The sequence below is a fragment of the Parasteatoda tepidariorum genome, chromosome 6, assembly GCF_043381705.1.
Source record: "Parasteatoda tepidariorum isolate YZ-2023 chromosome 6, CAS_Ptep_4.0, whole genome shotgun sequence".
NCBI lineage: Eukaryota > Metazoa > Arthropoda > Arachnida > Araneae > Theridiidae > Parasteatoda > Parasteatoda tepidariorum.
Window position 1 is genome coordinate 42,485,008 of NC_092209.1, and position 17,542 is coordinate 42,502,549.

The 17,542-nt window shown below is 29.1% G+C and overlaps 1 protein-coding gene across 1 annotated transcript in view; it reads right to left on the bottom strand.

The window, feature by feature from the left end:
• Positions 1-17,542, bottom strand: part of LOC107440889 (uncharacterized transmembrane protein DDB_G0289901) — a 113,936-nt gene that overhangs the window by 54,769 nt on the left and 41,625 nt on the right. The window contains exons 17-23 of the mRNA XM_071182269.1: positions 14,969-15,085; positions 13,186-13,215; positions 10,848-10,895; positions 7,550-7,594; positions 6,026-6,070; positions 2,976-3,020; positions 629-676 (exon numbers count right to left, since the gene is read on the bottom strand). Coding sequence (XP_071038370.1) covers positions 629-676; positions 2,976-3,020; positions 6,026-6,070; positions 7,550-7,594; positions 10,848-10,895; positions 13,186-13,215; positions 14,969-15,085 — 378 coding nt within the window. The remainder of the gene's footprint in view (positions 1-628; positions 677-2,975; positions 3,021-6,025; positions 6,071-7,549; positions 7,595-10,847; positions 10,896-13,185; positions 13,216-14,968; positions 15,086-17,542) is intronic.

Genomic DNA, 17,542 nt, shown 5'->3' on the forward strand with positions numbered 1-17,542 from the left:
AAAATGAGACGGATTATATATAACACGAAAGTACCCAGAGGAGAGCAAAAAGTATTGCTTATAGTTATTTATAAGGGATGGAGGGGTACGAGAAACGCTTGCGTATGACACTAAAATCCGCTCCTTAATTTTGATTTTCTTTAAATGCAGAAAGATTGTTGCGCTTAATCTTTAGCACCCAGAATAACAGTTTTAGTTTGATATTCTGCTTATCGCTCTTGTAGTTAAAAATATTCTAGAATTTATAAATAGTATTAATAATAATAATATTTTTAGGCTCAATTTTTTAAGCTCTAACGCATATTTTTAATAAGTATTATTTTTCCCCCTAAGCATTGGTTTTTATTGTGGTATTTTTTGAATAAAAAAAGGAAAGAGAAAAAAAGAAGAGAAAGTTTCTAAATTTAGTATTCACATATGAACATAACAACTCTCACAACAGACCCAAGTGTTTTCTTGTGGAAACTGGTGTTTCTTACGGTAGGAGAACAGTTAAAATTACAAATGCAATATTTTTAAACAAAATAAAAATATGAATTTTCTAAAGATTTTTTTTCGAACTGCTGTATTACGTTTAAAGTTAAAATTTAAATTTTGTCAGATATAAAAATAAGTGGTCAGAACTTACTATTTTGACCCCATTTCCAATTCCATCTGTTACCGCCACCACCATTACCTTTATTCATTCAGGATAATTAAAAAGAAAGAAATTAGAATGAAGAATTACAAGTAGCATTTGAAAAATGTTAAAACAACTTTCAGTTATGTTAAGTGGAAATATATGATTGAAATTTAGAAAAAAATATTGAAAATTAAGAAGAGTTTGAATATTTTCTAAAGAATTCAAAATTATACAAACTGCCCATAAAGTTTCAAACAACATTAATAATTTAACATTATAATTTTACATAGATAATACATAGATAATAGCTGAAAACTTATAAAATTAAAAAAAGCAGTATGCAGAATGAAAAAAAAGTTTACAAATTAATTAATATAAAAGTTTTTGTTAAAAGAATTAATTAATTGCATTTAAAGCGTTTTGACAGTGAAGAGACATAACCTCTTATTCAACTGCAAAATGTACTTTCTGACATGATCTCAATAAAATTCTTTAGCCATTAAAATCAAGAATCAATTGGGAGAGTTCACATCATTTTGTAGTTAATAAAATTTTTAATAAAAACAATTTTTCCTTCCTTTATATAAATAATTTTTCTTACTAATTAATTTTTAAACTTATTTTTTTTCTTCTTTAAAGTTATTTATAGCAATTTAAATTTTTTTAAAATTGTTTTTATTGTTTTTCCACTCTTCTTTTCCCGCTTTACTTATCGATTCTTAAAAGTAAGTTATGATTGAAATTTAGAAAAAAATATTGAAAATTAAGAAGAGTTTGAATATTTTCTAAAGAATTCAAAATTATACAAACTGCCCATAAAGTTTCAAACAACATTAATAATTTAACATTATAATTTTACATAGATAATACATAGATAATAGCTGAAAACTTATAAAATTAAAAAAAGCAGTATGCAGAATGAAAAAAAAGTTTACAAATTAATTAATATAAAAGTTTTTGTTAAAAGAATTAATTAATTGCATTTAAAGCGTTTTGACAGTGAAGAGACATAACCTCTTATTCAACTGCAAAATGTACTTTCTGACATGATCTCAATAAAATTCTTTAGCCATTAAAATCAAGAATCAATTGGGAGAGTTCACATCATTTTGTAGTTAATAAAATTTTTAATAAAAACAATTTTTCCTTCCTTTATATAAATAATTTTTCTTACTAATTAATTTTTAAACTTATTTTTTTTCTTCTTTAAAGTTATTTATAGCAATTTAAATTTTTTTAAAATTGTTTTTATTGTTTTTCCACTCTTCTTTTCCCGCTTTACTTATCGATTCTTAAAAGTAAGTTATTCTGTTGTATAATGTTTTCAACTACCTATGGTTTTAAAATTACCCCACTTCCCATGTTTTATGATCGAGATTGCAAGTTTTTTGACACATATGAGTTCTAAATTCAAAAAGCAAAACATTTTTAATCACACAAATATTAATCTATCAATTAATCTAGTTCTTCAACAAGAACTATTTCAAACTTTGAAACTGTGTAACCAGATATGTATTCAACGTACACATCTTGCATTCTATTTCCGCATTAGCAATGTATCAGAAAATTTCCTTTTTTTGTCGAGATTTTGCTCTCTAACGTAGAATTCCACATGCTCATGAAGTGAGTTCTGGGTTACGTAACAGCAAAACAACTTTACTTTCCAAAACGACTTGCACGTGCAGGATGTTAAGTGAAAGTGCAAAATGTCTCTAAAATAATAACTTCAGATAAAAAATGAATAGGCTTGCATAGGATTTTACTTTTTCAAGCTCCATTATTGATTTTTCAACTGTGAATTTTGGAATCTTAAAAATATATTAAAAAATGATTTGAGTTATTAAAGTTGAAGAAACTCTAAAAGATCGATATGTAATGTTTAGGCTTTTTTTTTTCAATTTCGTTTCTGATTAAAATACATGAAAAGTACTTGAAAATAAATTGATTAAATTCACGCAAGCATCAACACGTTATTTAAGAAACGGTGAAAATTAACTGCTCAGATAAATATACAGGTGATATAATAAGAGTAAGGATTAAGTAATTCAGGTATAATTGTTTTTTAATCTCAAAATATTAGGACGAAATCATATAGTGGTCAATAAATGTTTGGTTTTTTATTACTGGTAAATTTTGACGAATATATAAGGCTAATCTGGAAGATTTAAAACTATTTTCTAATGAAATCTTCAAAAATTTTATAAAGAATAATATACTGTTTAAAACTGCGTTAAAAAGTAAAAACCTGGAACATACCGGGATTTTCAATGGGTGACAGAGCTACAGAGTTATAAGCAGTAACTGTTAAATTAATTTAAAGTAATAGTACGGAATCACATAATAAATTACTTACCAGGATTTTCAATGGGTGACAGAGTAACTTTACCACCACCGTCTTCTAAAAGATAATTAAAAGTTCTTCTTAAATTCATGTCTTTTATTTAAATTTTAACACTTGCTATTGCTTTTTTTTAAAAAAAAATCTTCCAAGCTTTGAGTTACACCAGTTATATTGATATTTTTTTGCAGTATTAGTAAATATTTTAATATTTAAAAATTTTATTTTCGTCAGTTTTATTACGTTATTACACAGTAAAAACTAATAAACTTAAATCAGGAAATTTTCTAATTTATTTGAATTTTTGATAAATAAATTATAATAAAAAGTGCGAAACTTACTAGGTAGAATTACTACGGAATTTGGTTTTTACTTGAGAATTTCATTAAGCTTTTGAAAATTGAAGTTTTTAAAATCTTTATAGTCTAAAATATTTTTTAGTTTCAAAAACGCTTTATAGTTGACTAAGAGCAAGATAAAAATTTTGCTTGGCAATTAAATTTAGTGCTTTGTAAACTCTGATGGATAGTCTATTTATATTTTAACCTTTTCTTTATATTGGGCAAGTCTGCTTTTTGCTCCTTTTTACTGTTTATTCTGGGTATTTTATGGATTTTATTTTTTTAATTTCAAATTGTGTAATTTTGAAAGAATTATAAAATTTTAATAAATTTTTAAGTCGAGTTAATTAGTTAAAATTTGTGATGTATAGAATACATTTCCACGGGAGCGAGAAGGAGAAGAGATTAAAAGAGATTCCGTCCAAATCTTCTCATTTATTTGGTCTGCGGATTGAAGGTCTTGATGCACACATTCTTTTTTTTTTTAAATTTTTTTTTACTTGCATTATAATTGAATACGAGATAGGATCCAATGGAATTTATAGGATTCTGATTCCCATTTTTGCCAAACAAATTACCATATCATTGTCATATATTCCCAAAATGAGACGGATCACATTGCAAAGCAAATTTCCACGTTGGTTTTGTTAAATACTTAAGTTAGCTAAACAAACCTTAGTTCAATTATTAGCCTAGTTGAATTTTTTGCACTAACGTTTTGAAACGTTTTAGACTAAAATATTGTTCATTACCCTAAACTAAATTTTTTTTTCATTTTGCTGTCTATATGTTTAAGGAAATGGTTTTTTTATATAGAAAACTCCATTTTATAATGAATACATATTTAAACAAAACATAAAAACTTGTTAATAATTCCACTAAAAGAATGCATACATAAAATTGGGTGCTTGCAAATCGAGGCGAAAACTATCATTGATACACAGACACGTGATCTATGACTTCAGCTCCAGCTGATCGTTTATAAACAAAATGGAGTGATAAATTTGTGCTAAGTTACTCCATTTAAGTTAGAATGTTAATTGACGTGAAGATGATTAAATACTGCTCCGTATCGCGCATCAAATTTGTAAAAATATGATTCTTGCTTGTCTACGTCTTTTACTTAAGGCCTGGTTTCTTAGGACAGGACGCCGTCAGCTGGAAATCAGCGTTAACCTCTGATTGGTCTATTTGTGAGTTTGATAGTATACGTCATTGAACGCTCATCTTGAACTACAATTGCCGTCCAACTCAACTGCAGTTGGATTACAACGTGACGTTAACCACAGAAGCAATGGCAGACAACATCCAACAGCAAATTGAAATCAGCCAAGATTTTGATTTTGACATTAAGCATAGCTTCTTCATTAAACATATCACTCTTCATTTAACTCAGCTATAATGTGTTTTTTCTTGGACAAAGTCATTATTTGTTCTCTAAAACACTAGTCGACAATAACAAAATCAATACAAATTCAAAATAAATATTTGTTTACGTTATTAACGCATGCGCAATGAGAGATAATGTCTGCGTTGGACCGACTGCTCAAGCTGAGCTAACAAAAAAGTAATTTTTGACGTCAGCTCTACGTCAACTTTCTGCTGACGTCCAGATAAGACGCTAGTTCTAAGAAACCAGGCCTTGAGCTAACAAATCAATATTTTGTTGGCGTCAGCGAGTCGTTGACGTCCCGCTGACGCTCAGATAAGGCGCTTGTCCTAAGAAACCAGACCTTTTAGATTTATCATTCGTTTATGCATTTTATTGTAACCGTAATATATCTTGTTTTGTGTACCTGGCAACTTCGATTCTTAATTAGTTTATTTATGTTCTGCATGGCTTCGTGCCTGTCTTTGCGTAACATATGGATAAAGAATCGAAATCTCTGTGAAAGAATATGGAATGCGTCACTTAAGAGAATTGATACTTGGCTTACTCGAAATAGAATTGAGAGAACAGTTGTTAACGTAAACAATTGCCATGCTTCAACAACCAATCAGGATCGAGAGACTCGCTCTACATCACTTACTGATATCCCATTAAAGAGAAAGGAAATCAGTAAAATATGATACAATTTATTTGAATTGCGCCTGAGAATCATTAATAAAGTAAATAAATAAATAATAAGGATTAATCAAAAATACTTGCAATCTTGTAATTCTTTCTAGGCTTTCGATTTCATTTTATAAATTTGAAGAGTGGAGCTTGATTTTGAGTCTAAAATGCTGTGTTAAAAGGAGCGTTTAAGTGAAAAATAACAAATTCGTCAAAAAGTGTAGTGATTCCCACGATTTCTTGATTTGTTGAGAAGTGTGACAAAGATGAATGAAATTAAAACTTACAACCGTAATAAGAACGCAATTTTTAAGAGGTAAGTTTTAGGGTTTTATTTTAAAAGCTTAAAGCCGGGTTCTAGGACTCTCTTTTTGGAGCGGAAGGGGATAGAGTGATTTGTCTTTTAAATGTTTAAATAGTGTTTTAATTGTTAGTTAGATTATTATTAGTGAAAAATGCAATCTACTTCTCATATCGTATAAATGCAATTAGTTTCTTAGGTAAAAAACTGTGTAATAATGTTATGATTATGTCATTCTGAAGTGCTCTTTGCTGTTACACTGCAAAGTCTTTTCTTAAATGCTTTTCATCGTTTGAAATGCTAATTGGAAGTAATTTTAACGTTATGATTTGAGTTTTGTATAATTTGTAAAACTTTTTGGACTTACTATTTCCACCCCAGTTCCAACTCCATTTGTTGACACCACCTCCACCTTCATTTATTTAAGACGATGAAGAAAAAAAAGACATTATAATTTTTAAGAAAAAAAAGGTAGATTTTGTGAAATAGCATGCATTATTTAAAAGTAAAACTGCAAGTACATAGTTTAAAAAAGTAGCGATAAAACAGTAAGAAGCCAATGACATTTTTTTTGTAACTTTCCCTCGAAAATATCATAATTCTGAACAAATAAGAAGTAGCAAAACCGTCCGAAAATCCAACTCAAGATTAATGAAATTAAATGTTATATTATAATATTTATATTTTAATAATATGGCTAACAGTTTATTATTCGGAAAATTTTCAAAATTAAAAAAAGTAGCATAAAAGTTAAAAAAAATAATATGTTCAAGAATCAATTAATCTAAATATTTTTGTAATTAACTACATTAAAACTTTTTTTTACCACGAAGAGATATGACCACTTTCTCAACCGCAAAATGTACTTTCTAATATAGTGTCAATAAAATTCTTTTACCAATTAAATCGAGAGTAAGTAGTGAAAGAGTTTATATCATTTTGTAGAAAATTAAATTTTAAAATTAAGTCAATTTTTTTTCATTACTTTAAACTGATAATTTTTTACTAATTAATTTTAAAACTTAAAATTTTTCTGTATTAAAACTATCTTTCATGAACTTAAATTTTTATTTTATGTATGTGAATTGTTTTCTACTCTACTTTTTGAATCCTGAAAATAAGTTATTTTGTTGTAAAATATTTTAAACTACCTTTGTCTATAAAACCTCATGACACCCATGTATAAATTCAAAATTTAAAGGGCAACACATTTTTAATCATATAAATCTTAATTCATCAATTCACCTAGTTTTTCAACAAAATTTTTTCACATTTCGAAGCCGTGTTACCAAATATGTATTTAACGTACAAATCTTGTGTCATATTTCTTCATTAGAATTGTATAAAAAAATTTACATTTTTAAGAGACTTTGTACTCTCACGTAGCACTAGGCACTCTCATGGAATTAAGTTCTGAATAACGTAGTCACAAGAAAATAACCTCGCTTTTCCAGAAACCTTATGCAGAACCTACCTACAGAAGCGTGCGGAATATTAAGTGAAAGTGCAAAATCTCTCTAATATGAAAGTGCAAAATCTCTCTAAAATGAAAGTGCAAAATCTCTCTAAAATGAAAGTGCCTGAAAGTTTAAGTTTCATTATTGATTTTTTCATCCCTGCAATTTCGAGACTTTAAATAACCTTCTATAAGGATTTTAGTAATTAAAATTGAGGAGATTCAGGAAGATCGTTATGCTAATGTTTAGAGATGTTTTTTTTTTTTCAAATTCGTTTCTAATTTAAAGAGATAAAAAGGTACTTGAAAATAAATTTATCACCTGGCAATAGCAAAATAAATAAATTATTCACGTAAGCTTACAAATACTTAATAAGCACTAACAATTAACTTAATTTGAAATAATGGTACGAAATCACATAATAAATTATTTACCAGGATTTTCAATGGGTGACAGAGTAACTTTACCACCACCGTCATCTAAAAGACAATTAAAAGTACTACTTTAATTGATGTCTTTGATATAGATTTTAACAGTTTTTATTGTTCTTTTTAAGAAATTTTTTTTTCAAACTTATAGTTGAAACATTGGATAAGAATAAATCAGGAAACATTCAGATTTATTTGATTCTTTGATAAATAAATTACAATTAAAAACGCAAAAATTGTCAGGGTTGAAAACTAAAAAATTTAGTTTTCACATGAGAAATTCCACATTACATTAAACAATTGAAAACTGAACTTTAAAGAATCTTCACAGTCTGGCATATTTGTTAGTAGTAATACCCTTACAAAGTTGACTAAGAACAAGATAAAAATTTTGTTTAGCAATTAAATTTATTACTCTGTGAATGATTACGTATGTGGTTACATTACTTTGTAAATGGTTAAAATGCAAATGGTTGTAAATAATAAATGGTTTTGTAAATGATCGGATGGTTAATTTATTTATATTTTAACTTCTTTTTTATATTGGGGCCGTTCTTCTTAATGCTTCTTTTTTTTCGATTTATTCTGGCTGATTTATGGACTTTATGTTTTGAATTTTAAATTGTGCAATTTTGAAAGCATTATTAAATTCAAATAAACTCAGATATCAACCTCGAAAATTAAAAAATCACTAGTTAAATACTGCATGTCCCGACAATAGGTACAAACACTAATTACAGGAATATTTTACAAAGCGAATTCAATTTTTCCTCGTATTTTCTGTTGTCGTATTTTTTTAATCTATTATTACGTACATCTTCTTTTTTAAGATCAAATGATGTAAAATAATTTGTCGATTCAGTTTATAAAGAAAAAAAAACAGATAACTCTTAATAACTTTTTAAGTTTTAATTTTTATATTTCAATTTCTCACTTTAAACAGGTTGCATAATATTGCGGAAAAAATTCCGAAGGTTTCTCTTCAATGAATTATTATTTTTGGTCAAATTTGGATTTAAAATTCTTCAAAACAAGGGGATAGCTTCAGTTTGAATATATGCTCCAGCAGTTCAATTATTTTTCTTCCATCATTAGCTCTTCATCAATAGGTTCATTGACTACAGTGTGACGAACACACACAACATAAAGCCACGGAAAAAGTAAACAACATGGAATATTATAATGCAAATTAAAAACATGTCTAAAGTCAATCAGCTCTTAAAGTTTCCCTCTTGTCTGCCAGTATCTATCAAATTGTGGAGAGTAAGTACCGACAATGTCAACCGTCATCTATCAAAAGGTACATGAGGATAGAATTGAGTTAACTTCTTATATACAAGTGAATGGGAAATTGAATAATTGTAGTGGTAGTTATGCTACATTACTCCTCCACCTGAATTTAATTCGCGATAGAATTCGATGTACGTTTACCGCTAGTTGATTTATTGCTTTTTCTTTTGGAAGAGCCACATTAAGATCATCGGACTTCGAATGCTGGTCTTGAGATTGAGTAGCAATGGCTTAAGGAGGATGATATCGAAATCACATACCTATATCGAGTGTTCACTGTGTTCCATCTATCAAACTAGGCATGTTCATATGGGGGCGTGCGTGACTATGGAGGTAGGCGTGTTCAAATCACGTCACAGATGTGGGACAAGGCTACCGACTATGTCAACTGTCATCTACCAATCGTAACCCAGGATAAAATTAAGTTAACATGTCATATATATTACTGAATGGGAGTTGAATAACTATAGTGGTAGTTACGCCACAATATAAATTTCCAGGCACCTCATTTCACTCTTTATGATTCGTTGCGTCCATTACAGAATCTGTTCCGCTTAATGCACAATATAGGGCCAAAGTAAATGTCCTTCAATCTTGTCCAATCTCTTACCGGGAGAAAGCGCATTTAAAGCAGAATCCTTTCACCTCTTATTGGGCTTAATTGGTTTGCAGATCTAAATTCTTGATGCACACGTTTTTTATTGCTAGCATTATAATTGAACACGTGATGGAATTAAGTGAAATCTGTAGTATTCTGGTTTTCTTTTTGGCAAAAAAAAAAATGGTTATTTCAATCCCATATATTCTACAACGAGCCGGGACCCATTGCAAAAGAACTTTTTACGTAGGTTTCGTAAAATAGTTAAGCTAGCTGCATAATCCTTAGTTCAATTATTAGCACTGTTAAATTTTACATGACGCATCCTTTACACATGTTTTAAAACTTTTTAGACTATGCAATTCTATACACTGGAATTGGAAATTCTGAATTTTCTGAATGTCTGCTCAATGGCTCACGAAGAGCAAGTTGGAATGTTATTTAACATGAATTTACTTAAATGCAATGCTATATCTCACATCGAATTTGTTAAAATAAAATTCTTTCCAGTCTACGTCTTTTTTTTTACTTAATTTTTTTGATTTGTTTATGTATTATATTGTAACCCTGATGTATTTTTGTTTTGTGTACCTGGCAACTTCGATGCATAATCAGTTTGCCTGTCTTTGTGCTAAGTAAGAAACATATATTTAAAAAATCGAAATCTTTGTGAAAGAATATAGAACGCATTACTTAAAAGAATTGCTATTTGGTGGGCTTGACTTAATCGAAATAGATTTGAATGAACAGTTGCTAACGTAAACAAATGCCATATTTCAACGACCAATCAGGACCGAATTACCCACACTACGTCATTTGCAGGTATCTCATTAAGGAGAAAGGAAACCAATAAATTATGATACAATTTACTTAAATTACGTCTGAAATTCATTGAAAAAGAAAATAAATAATGAACATAATTTCGCAAAAAAATATTTACAAATTTGCAATTTATTATTGGTTTTCGATTTCGTTTTGTCAATTTGAAGAGTGGAGCTTAATTTTGAGTTTACAATGCCTTAAGTGTTTAAGTGCGTTTAAAAATAACAAATTTGTTAATAGGTGCAGAAAGTGTAGGGACAACCACAATTTTTTTCGGAGGGTTAAAAATATATATAAAACTAAAATAAAATTTTGAGATGATTTTTTTTTGAGTTTTATTTCAAAAGTTTAAAGTGATAGAATGATTTGTGCTTTAAATGTTGAAACAATGTTTTACATTATTATCATTGAAAAATGCGCATTGGTTCGCCTAAGACGTAACTATTTGACGTCTGAACTACATTTCGCTGTTACACTGTAATTTCTTTTCTTAAATATTTTTAATCACCTGAAACGTAAATTGGAAGTAATGGTAATGATAATATTTCATGTTATGAATTTTTTTTCATAATTTGTAAAATTGTTTGAACTTACCTTTTCCACCCCAGTTCCAACTCCATTTGCTGCCACCGCCGCCACCACCTTTATTTATTCAAGACGATAAAAAGAAAAAAAATAGAAAAAAAATAAAAAAAAGTGTAGATTTTGTAAATTAACATGCATAATTTACATGTTAAACTGCAGGCACATACTTAAAAAAGTAACGACAAAAAAGCTAATAATGCAAAGCAACACATATTTTTAATACTAGTGGGCTGTGCCCCCTGCTCGCTAACGCTCGCCAACCCCCAAAAATTGCTACGCAATCTTATATGGTTTGCTTCGCAAACCAAGCTCGCTTCGCTCGCTACTAACTTAGGTACATTGCAAATGCACAAAATTCTAAGAATTCAAAACAATCATTCAAATCCATATAACAACTTTTTTTTTAAAAAAAAATTACATCTTTTTAGTAAATACTAAGTCATTAAAATAAATTTGAATTCAAATAAATGACATGTAATTCGTTAAACCTATTAGAAATGTGCTATAGTATAAAATCTTAAGATAAAATTTCTAAAACTGATATCTCTTTAAAAAAGTTAAAATTTTGGCTATAATTAAGTCTATTAAAAATTGAAATAAGTGAATTGCAATGGAAAAACCTGCATAAACAAAACATTGAATTTCGGAAGAAATCTCATTGTCAAAAAATACAAATCTCTCTTGTCAAAAAATACAAAATAAACTGACCTCAAATAAAACTCCAAGGACTTCGAATCAAATAATTAAGGAAACTACTATCACGTTTAATATAAAAGGAAGATTTATTAACTAAACAATAAAATTACAGCATCGCAGTTCCAAAAAACAAATCTCACACTCACTCAAAAAAACAATTGACATTTTAATTAGTCACCATAGCAACCTAGAAACTCTTCTCGCTACCATCTATAAACTGATATAATTTTTGATGAAATTATTTAACAAAAAATACGATGCGCATAAGCACATACTATTTTACACTCTGGTTATTTCAGTTTCCGTTTTTAGAAGCGCTATAAGTTGAGCCACCTAAACTAAATTTAGCATGTGACATTTTTAGCTGCAATCATTGGTTGATTTTCTAGCGTTGCCATTCGGGGAGTTGTAATGAGGCTTTTTTTTATCGCCGTGTAAGAGAAATATATATATAGATTACGTACGCGTAGTAAACTAAACTACAACGTAAATTGATTTGTTTATGGTCTTTATCAAACACAGCAAAATATTTCAGCAGAAAAAGTTTGTCTGGTATATTTTTTTTCCTATTTTCATTTGGCAATATAATAAATCCCAACAAATAAGACATAACACAACTGTTAGGAAGCCCAACATTAGAATGCTTAAATTATGTGTTATATTAAAAAAGTTAAATTTTAATAACTTGTCAAAGAGATAAATATTCCGGAGTTTTACTATCCATGTATTTGTGTGATTAGCGTAGAATTAATAATATGATAATTATTGAATGACTAAACAATACGATAAAATAGAATTACGGGCATATTTTGACAAAAATAGCCAGTTGAATTGATTTGAAATTGCTAATCTGAACAATGACAAAAGAAAGGCTAAATAATACGTAATATTTTAACAATTATGTTATAATGTTTTTACTAAATGTTTAATATTCCCGTACTTCATATATTTTTTACCTTTGTTATGAAATTAATAATATGATGAAATAATGTAAACATAGACTGATTAAATAATTTATTAAGATGAAATTACCGGCATATTTTGATGAATACGAACAACAGGATTGAATTGAAATTCATAATGTGACGGATTAACACAAGAAGAGTTAAATTATATGTTCTTATTTCATTTCTGGTTTATTTGATTAATATATAACTTCTATTGATTAATTATATTGTTATTAATATATGCTACTTTATATGCAGGATCAGGATCTATTTTAGAAATTTTCTTTAATGATATTCGCACCCTTTCTTTTAATAAAATAATTCCCTTTTTATGAAAGAAATCGTGGGAGTATAAATTTTTCTTGAGCATGATGTATTAAACCCGCATAAAAGCTTTTTAGTCATTACAGCACAAGAAGTGTAAAATTATATGTTCTTACTTCATTTCTGGTATATTTTGATTAATATATTGTTTCTATTGATTAATATATTGCTACTAATATGTGGCACTTTATATGCAAGATCAGAATCAACTTTAATATTCAAAATCTTTTTTCTTTTAATAAAATAATTCGCTTTTTGAAAGAAATCGTGAGAATTTAAGCTTTTGATGAAAGCATAACGAGTTAATTTTGACCAGTTTAAAAACATATGAGTCATTTTTAGCAACTTCTATGTTATAAACAAAAATACTATTTTCATACCAGTTTCAATAGGTGATAAAGTGATGATCTCTGGAAAATAATACATCAAATTAGCATAATTAATACAATTTTTAAATATTTTTATTAACCTTTAATGCACCTAGAAGTAATGAAAACAAACAAACAATAATGAAAAGAATCTAAGTTGCAAAAAACTTATTACCAAAAGTAATAATGTAAAGCATGATTGTTTTTTGATATTATTGCAATGAGATTATTTATTGCATATTATTATGTTTTGCATATATTATTGCATATATTATATTTGCATATATTATTGCATATCTTTGCATATTGTTAAAAGAATTTTGAATTTTTCTATTCATAAAATGTTATAGCCTGTTTTATAAGACGGAGTTATGTGTTTTGAAGACCCTCAAGCTTTAGATTTTAGACCAGGCGCCCTCTTTTATCGTGCTTTGCCAATAGAATGAAATTCAAAATCTTCAGCCATTATCAATTTACTTCTGGACCTTCTGTAATATTTCATAAAAATTTTCCCACCGATTCAAATTGCTGCTTTTCTAATTTCATTAAACCACATAGTTTAACCCGTGTCCGTTTCTTTTTTTGTAATTTATTGACTGTTTGATGCGTCGATATCAGTCCAAGAAATTGTAAGTTTCATTGCAAGTTCATAAGGCGAAGTTGCAAAGTTATGGATCTTCTATAACATTTTATAAATTTTTCTATTTACTATTGTTTTCAACCGATTCGAATTGCTGCTTTCCTAATTTTACTAAACCACATTGTTCGCCAAATCACCTCAACTGCCAAGTTTCATTGTAAGTTTATAAGGCGATGTTGCAAAGTTCTGGATCTTCTATAACATTTTATAAAATTTTCTATTTACTATTGTTTTCAACCTATTCGAATTGCTGCTTTCCTAATTTTACTAAACCACATTGTTCGCCAAATCACCACAACTGCCAAGTTTCATTGTAAGCTCATAGGGCGATGCTGCAAAGTTCTGGATCTTCTATAACATTTTATAAAATTTTCTATTTACTATCGTTTTCAACCGATTCGAATTGCTGCTTTCCTAATTTTACTAAACCACATTGTTCGCCAAATCACCGTTTCTTTTTTATGTTCCGTTCCTTTTTAGCCACATTGTTTAACCCATGTCCGTTTCTTTCTTTATAATTTATTGACTGCTTGATGCGTCGATATCAGTCCAAGAAATTGTAAGTATCATTGTAAGTTCATGAGGCGATGTTGTAAAGTTCTGGATCTTCCATAAAATTTATAAAATTTTCTATTTGCTACTGTTTTCTACGATTCGAATTGCTGCTTTTCTAATTTTAGTAAACGACATGGTTCGCCGCATCACTGTTTTTTTTTTTTTTTAAATGCTTTCTTAATTGTTTGATGTCGCGTCGATTCCAGTCCAAGAAGTTGTAAGTGCATGAAGTTGTAAGTTGTAAGTGCAATCTTGTAAGTTAATTGCAATCATGATCAACCCATTGAAATTTTAAGCCATTAACTTTCTCAGTGATATAAAGAACATTTTATTACTATCTAATCTTTTTTTATTAGCCTTGTTGTTATCCTTTTTCACAATACTACATATTAAGCATATGTCTGCAATTTTTAAAATATTTTAAGGTTGAAATTACTTAAATCATTTAAAATGTTTCAAATCCTTAATTAGTATAATTATAACTAATTATAATCCGACATTATAATAAAACTTTTGCGTGGGTGTTATGTGTGTTAAAATTGAGCAAATCAAAAATCAGTGATTTTTAATTTCATTACCAATAAAATTGTATTTATTTACCTGTTATTGTGCATACACAAGAAGGGCATGGCTCTGTGCTACCATCTATATAACATCCAGGATCATCACATTTAGGTGGACTACACTGTATTTGCGGTGGCACTTCGACCTGCCCACCTGAAATAATTTAATTTTATATTTTATAACTGTCGTTGAACAGTTGACCCAATTTTGAGTTTACGACTACTAATAATCAACTCCGAAGCCTTGTAATTTTGGACCCATCCAGAAGACAAGGGAACTCCTGGATTGGGAGAAGTATGCTTTCGTGTAGATCTTTTTGATGGTATACTAGCCCACATTTGAGTCACAAGGAGAGAGAAAACCCTGAAAACCTCCCACGTTTTTCCTAAGGGCAAAGGGACTCTCTCCAATGATCCGTCTACCACTGAGGATATTTTACGCCAGTGCTGTGGTCTTTGCAAGCCGGACGCGTAATTCATTTCGACCAGCTATTGCTGGTATTTGAACACAGGCTACTTCATGTGGAGGGGAGTGCACCCCTGAGGCAACACGGATCCACCCGAAATAATGATAGTGCCCTTTACTAAGTACAGGACATCTCTCTTCTCTCAGGAGTGACCACTCTTTGTTCAGCAGTAAAATGGTCATTTATGGAGGTTGGTCATTCTTAAGGGTTACCTTTATTGATTTTCGAAGGTACATGATTTTTTGCAAACGATTTTAATTTTAGTTAGAGCTCTTGGTGCGGAAATGCCACTTGTATAGGCATTATAAAAACCGGGTCGATGAGTAAAGTTTAGCTTCAGTAAAAATGGCCCCTACTGATATAATTATGTGTAAAAACAAATTTACCAATTATGAATGATAGAACTATTTTAAGTTCGCATTTAATTTTATGTCATAGCAATTAGTTAGCTTTAAAAAATGTGAAGAGGTTTGTTTGTTTGAGATGTTTAGTTTTTTCTGAAACAACTTTGTTTTTTCTAATTTTACTTTCAACTCAAAAAATAAATCACTGCATTCTGATTGCAGCATGAGGTTGTAGATTTGTTTCAGATATCATCGAAAAGAGCTCTCTAAATAAAAACCTCATACAAATCGCTGATCTATTTATCTATTTTGTTAATATTTTTTGTTTTGATGTTTTTTCCGTGTTTCCTTATTTGACCTTTTCCGCATTTGGTGCTGAGGTGTTTCCGGTCACTGGGAGTGGTTTCGATGCCCTCTTCTAAAGGTTTTCCTCATCGCTAAGTCAATGAAAAATATCCCATGCTTCCTAAAAGTGGTCATAAATAAAGGATATCGCTACATAGAGGTTGTCTTTCCTAGGGATTTCACTGTATTTTATACTTTGACGGCAAAAAAAGCTATTTTTTGCAGGCCGATCAAAAAAAATGTCCTTTACAAAGTGTAATATTGAGCATAAACAGAGCATATATATAGATACATATACAATATATTCAGTAGCGTATTTAGAAAAGTTTTTTCATAAGGCTGTGTAGATGTTCTCAAAACAAAATAAAGTTTTTAAGTTAATCAGTACGTTCATGTCCTTGTCTCTTGAGTATACAAGCAACCACTGATTTCTATCTGGTGGATATCAGGAACGATTTTGAACAATCGAAAATAGTCCCAAAACAATCTTTAGATTAGAAACAGGCCTCTAATCTCATGATTAGGTTTGAATATTAATTTTCGCATTAATTTCTATGACCGTGACTGCGCATCTGAAAAGTTATTGTTATCGCCTTTACATAGTGTTACCGTCCAGAAACAGGCCTTGAACATTTTCTCGTGATGTCATGCACTCTTAGTATTTTTGGAGCGCATTAAACTATAATATAATTCAAGAGTGGTTTAAGCATAATATGTTGCCAAATTGAATCAAATTATCATGCAAATTAATCCACGATATTACAATAATTGCACGATATTATGAGTCAACTTAAACACAAGCACATATTTAAGGTTTTCGTAAATTTGCATGCTATTGTGGTTCATGGGAACATAATTATGTTTTAGTTTTTCACCGTATTTTCCGCAAATGTATAAGAAAACGATATTACACTGAGAAAAAAATATGGTCAGCACCAGAATATGGTAAAATTTACCGTGTTTTTGGATCAATCGGTACATCAATAAGCTCTGCAATTTTTAATCGAAGCACTTTGGTAATGATTTTTGGAATAATAACTAAAAAACATAATTTTACATAGGTATGATAAAATTTGGAAAATGTAGTAAAATGCAGGTATTTTACCATGATACTTAAAAAAATGGCATATAATTCATTTATCCGGTTAAATATACTTTTCTGTTTTGCATTTACTAAATGTGTGGTAATGCGAAGTATAATTTCAAAAACCAGCATTTCCGGTTTAACATTTACCACCTGAACAAAACATTTACCAAATAAAAGGTTTAAATACTGTATATTTTGGCTTTATAAACCCTTTTTTTTTACCAGAAATGCAATTGCCATACGGTTCGGTAATTTAACAAGAATTTTCTTCTCCATGTGGAATCCCACCCTTTTTACCTTGAAAAGGAAGTTATTTTATGATTCAAACCATTTTTTTCAACAATAAATCAAAAATAAATAAAAATCTA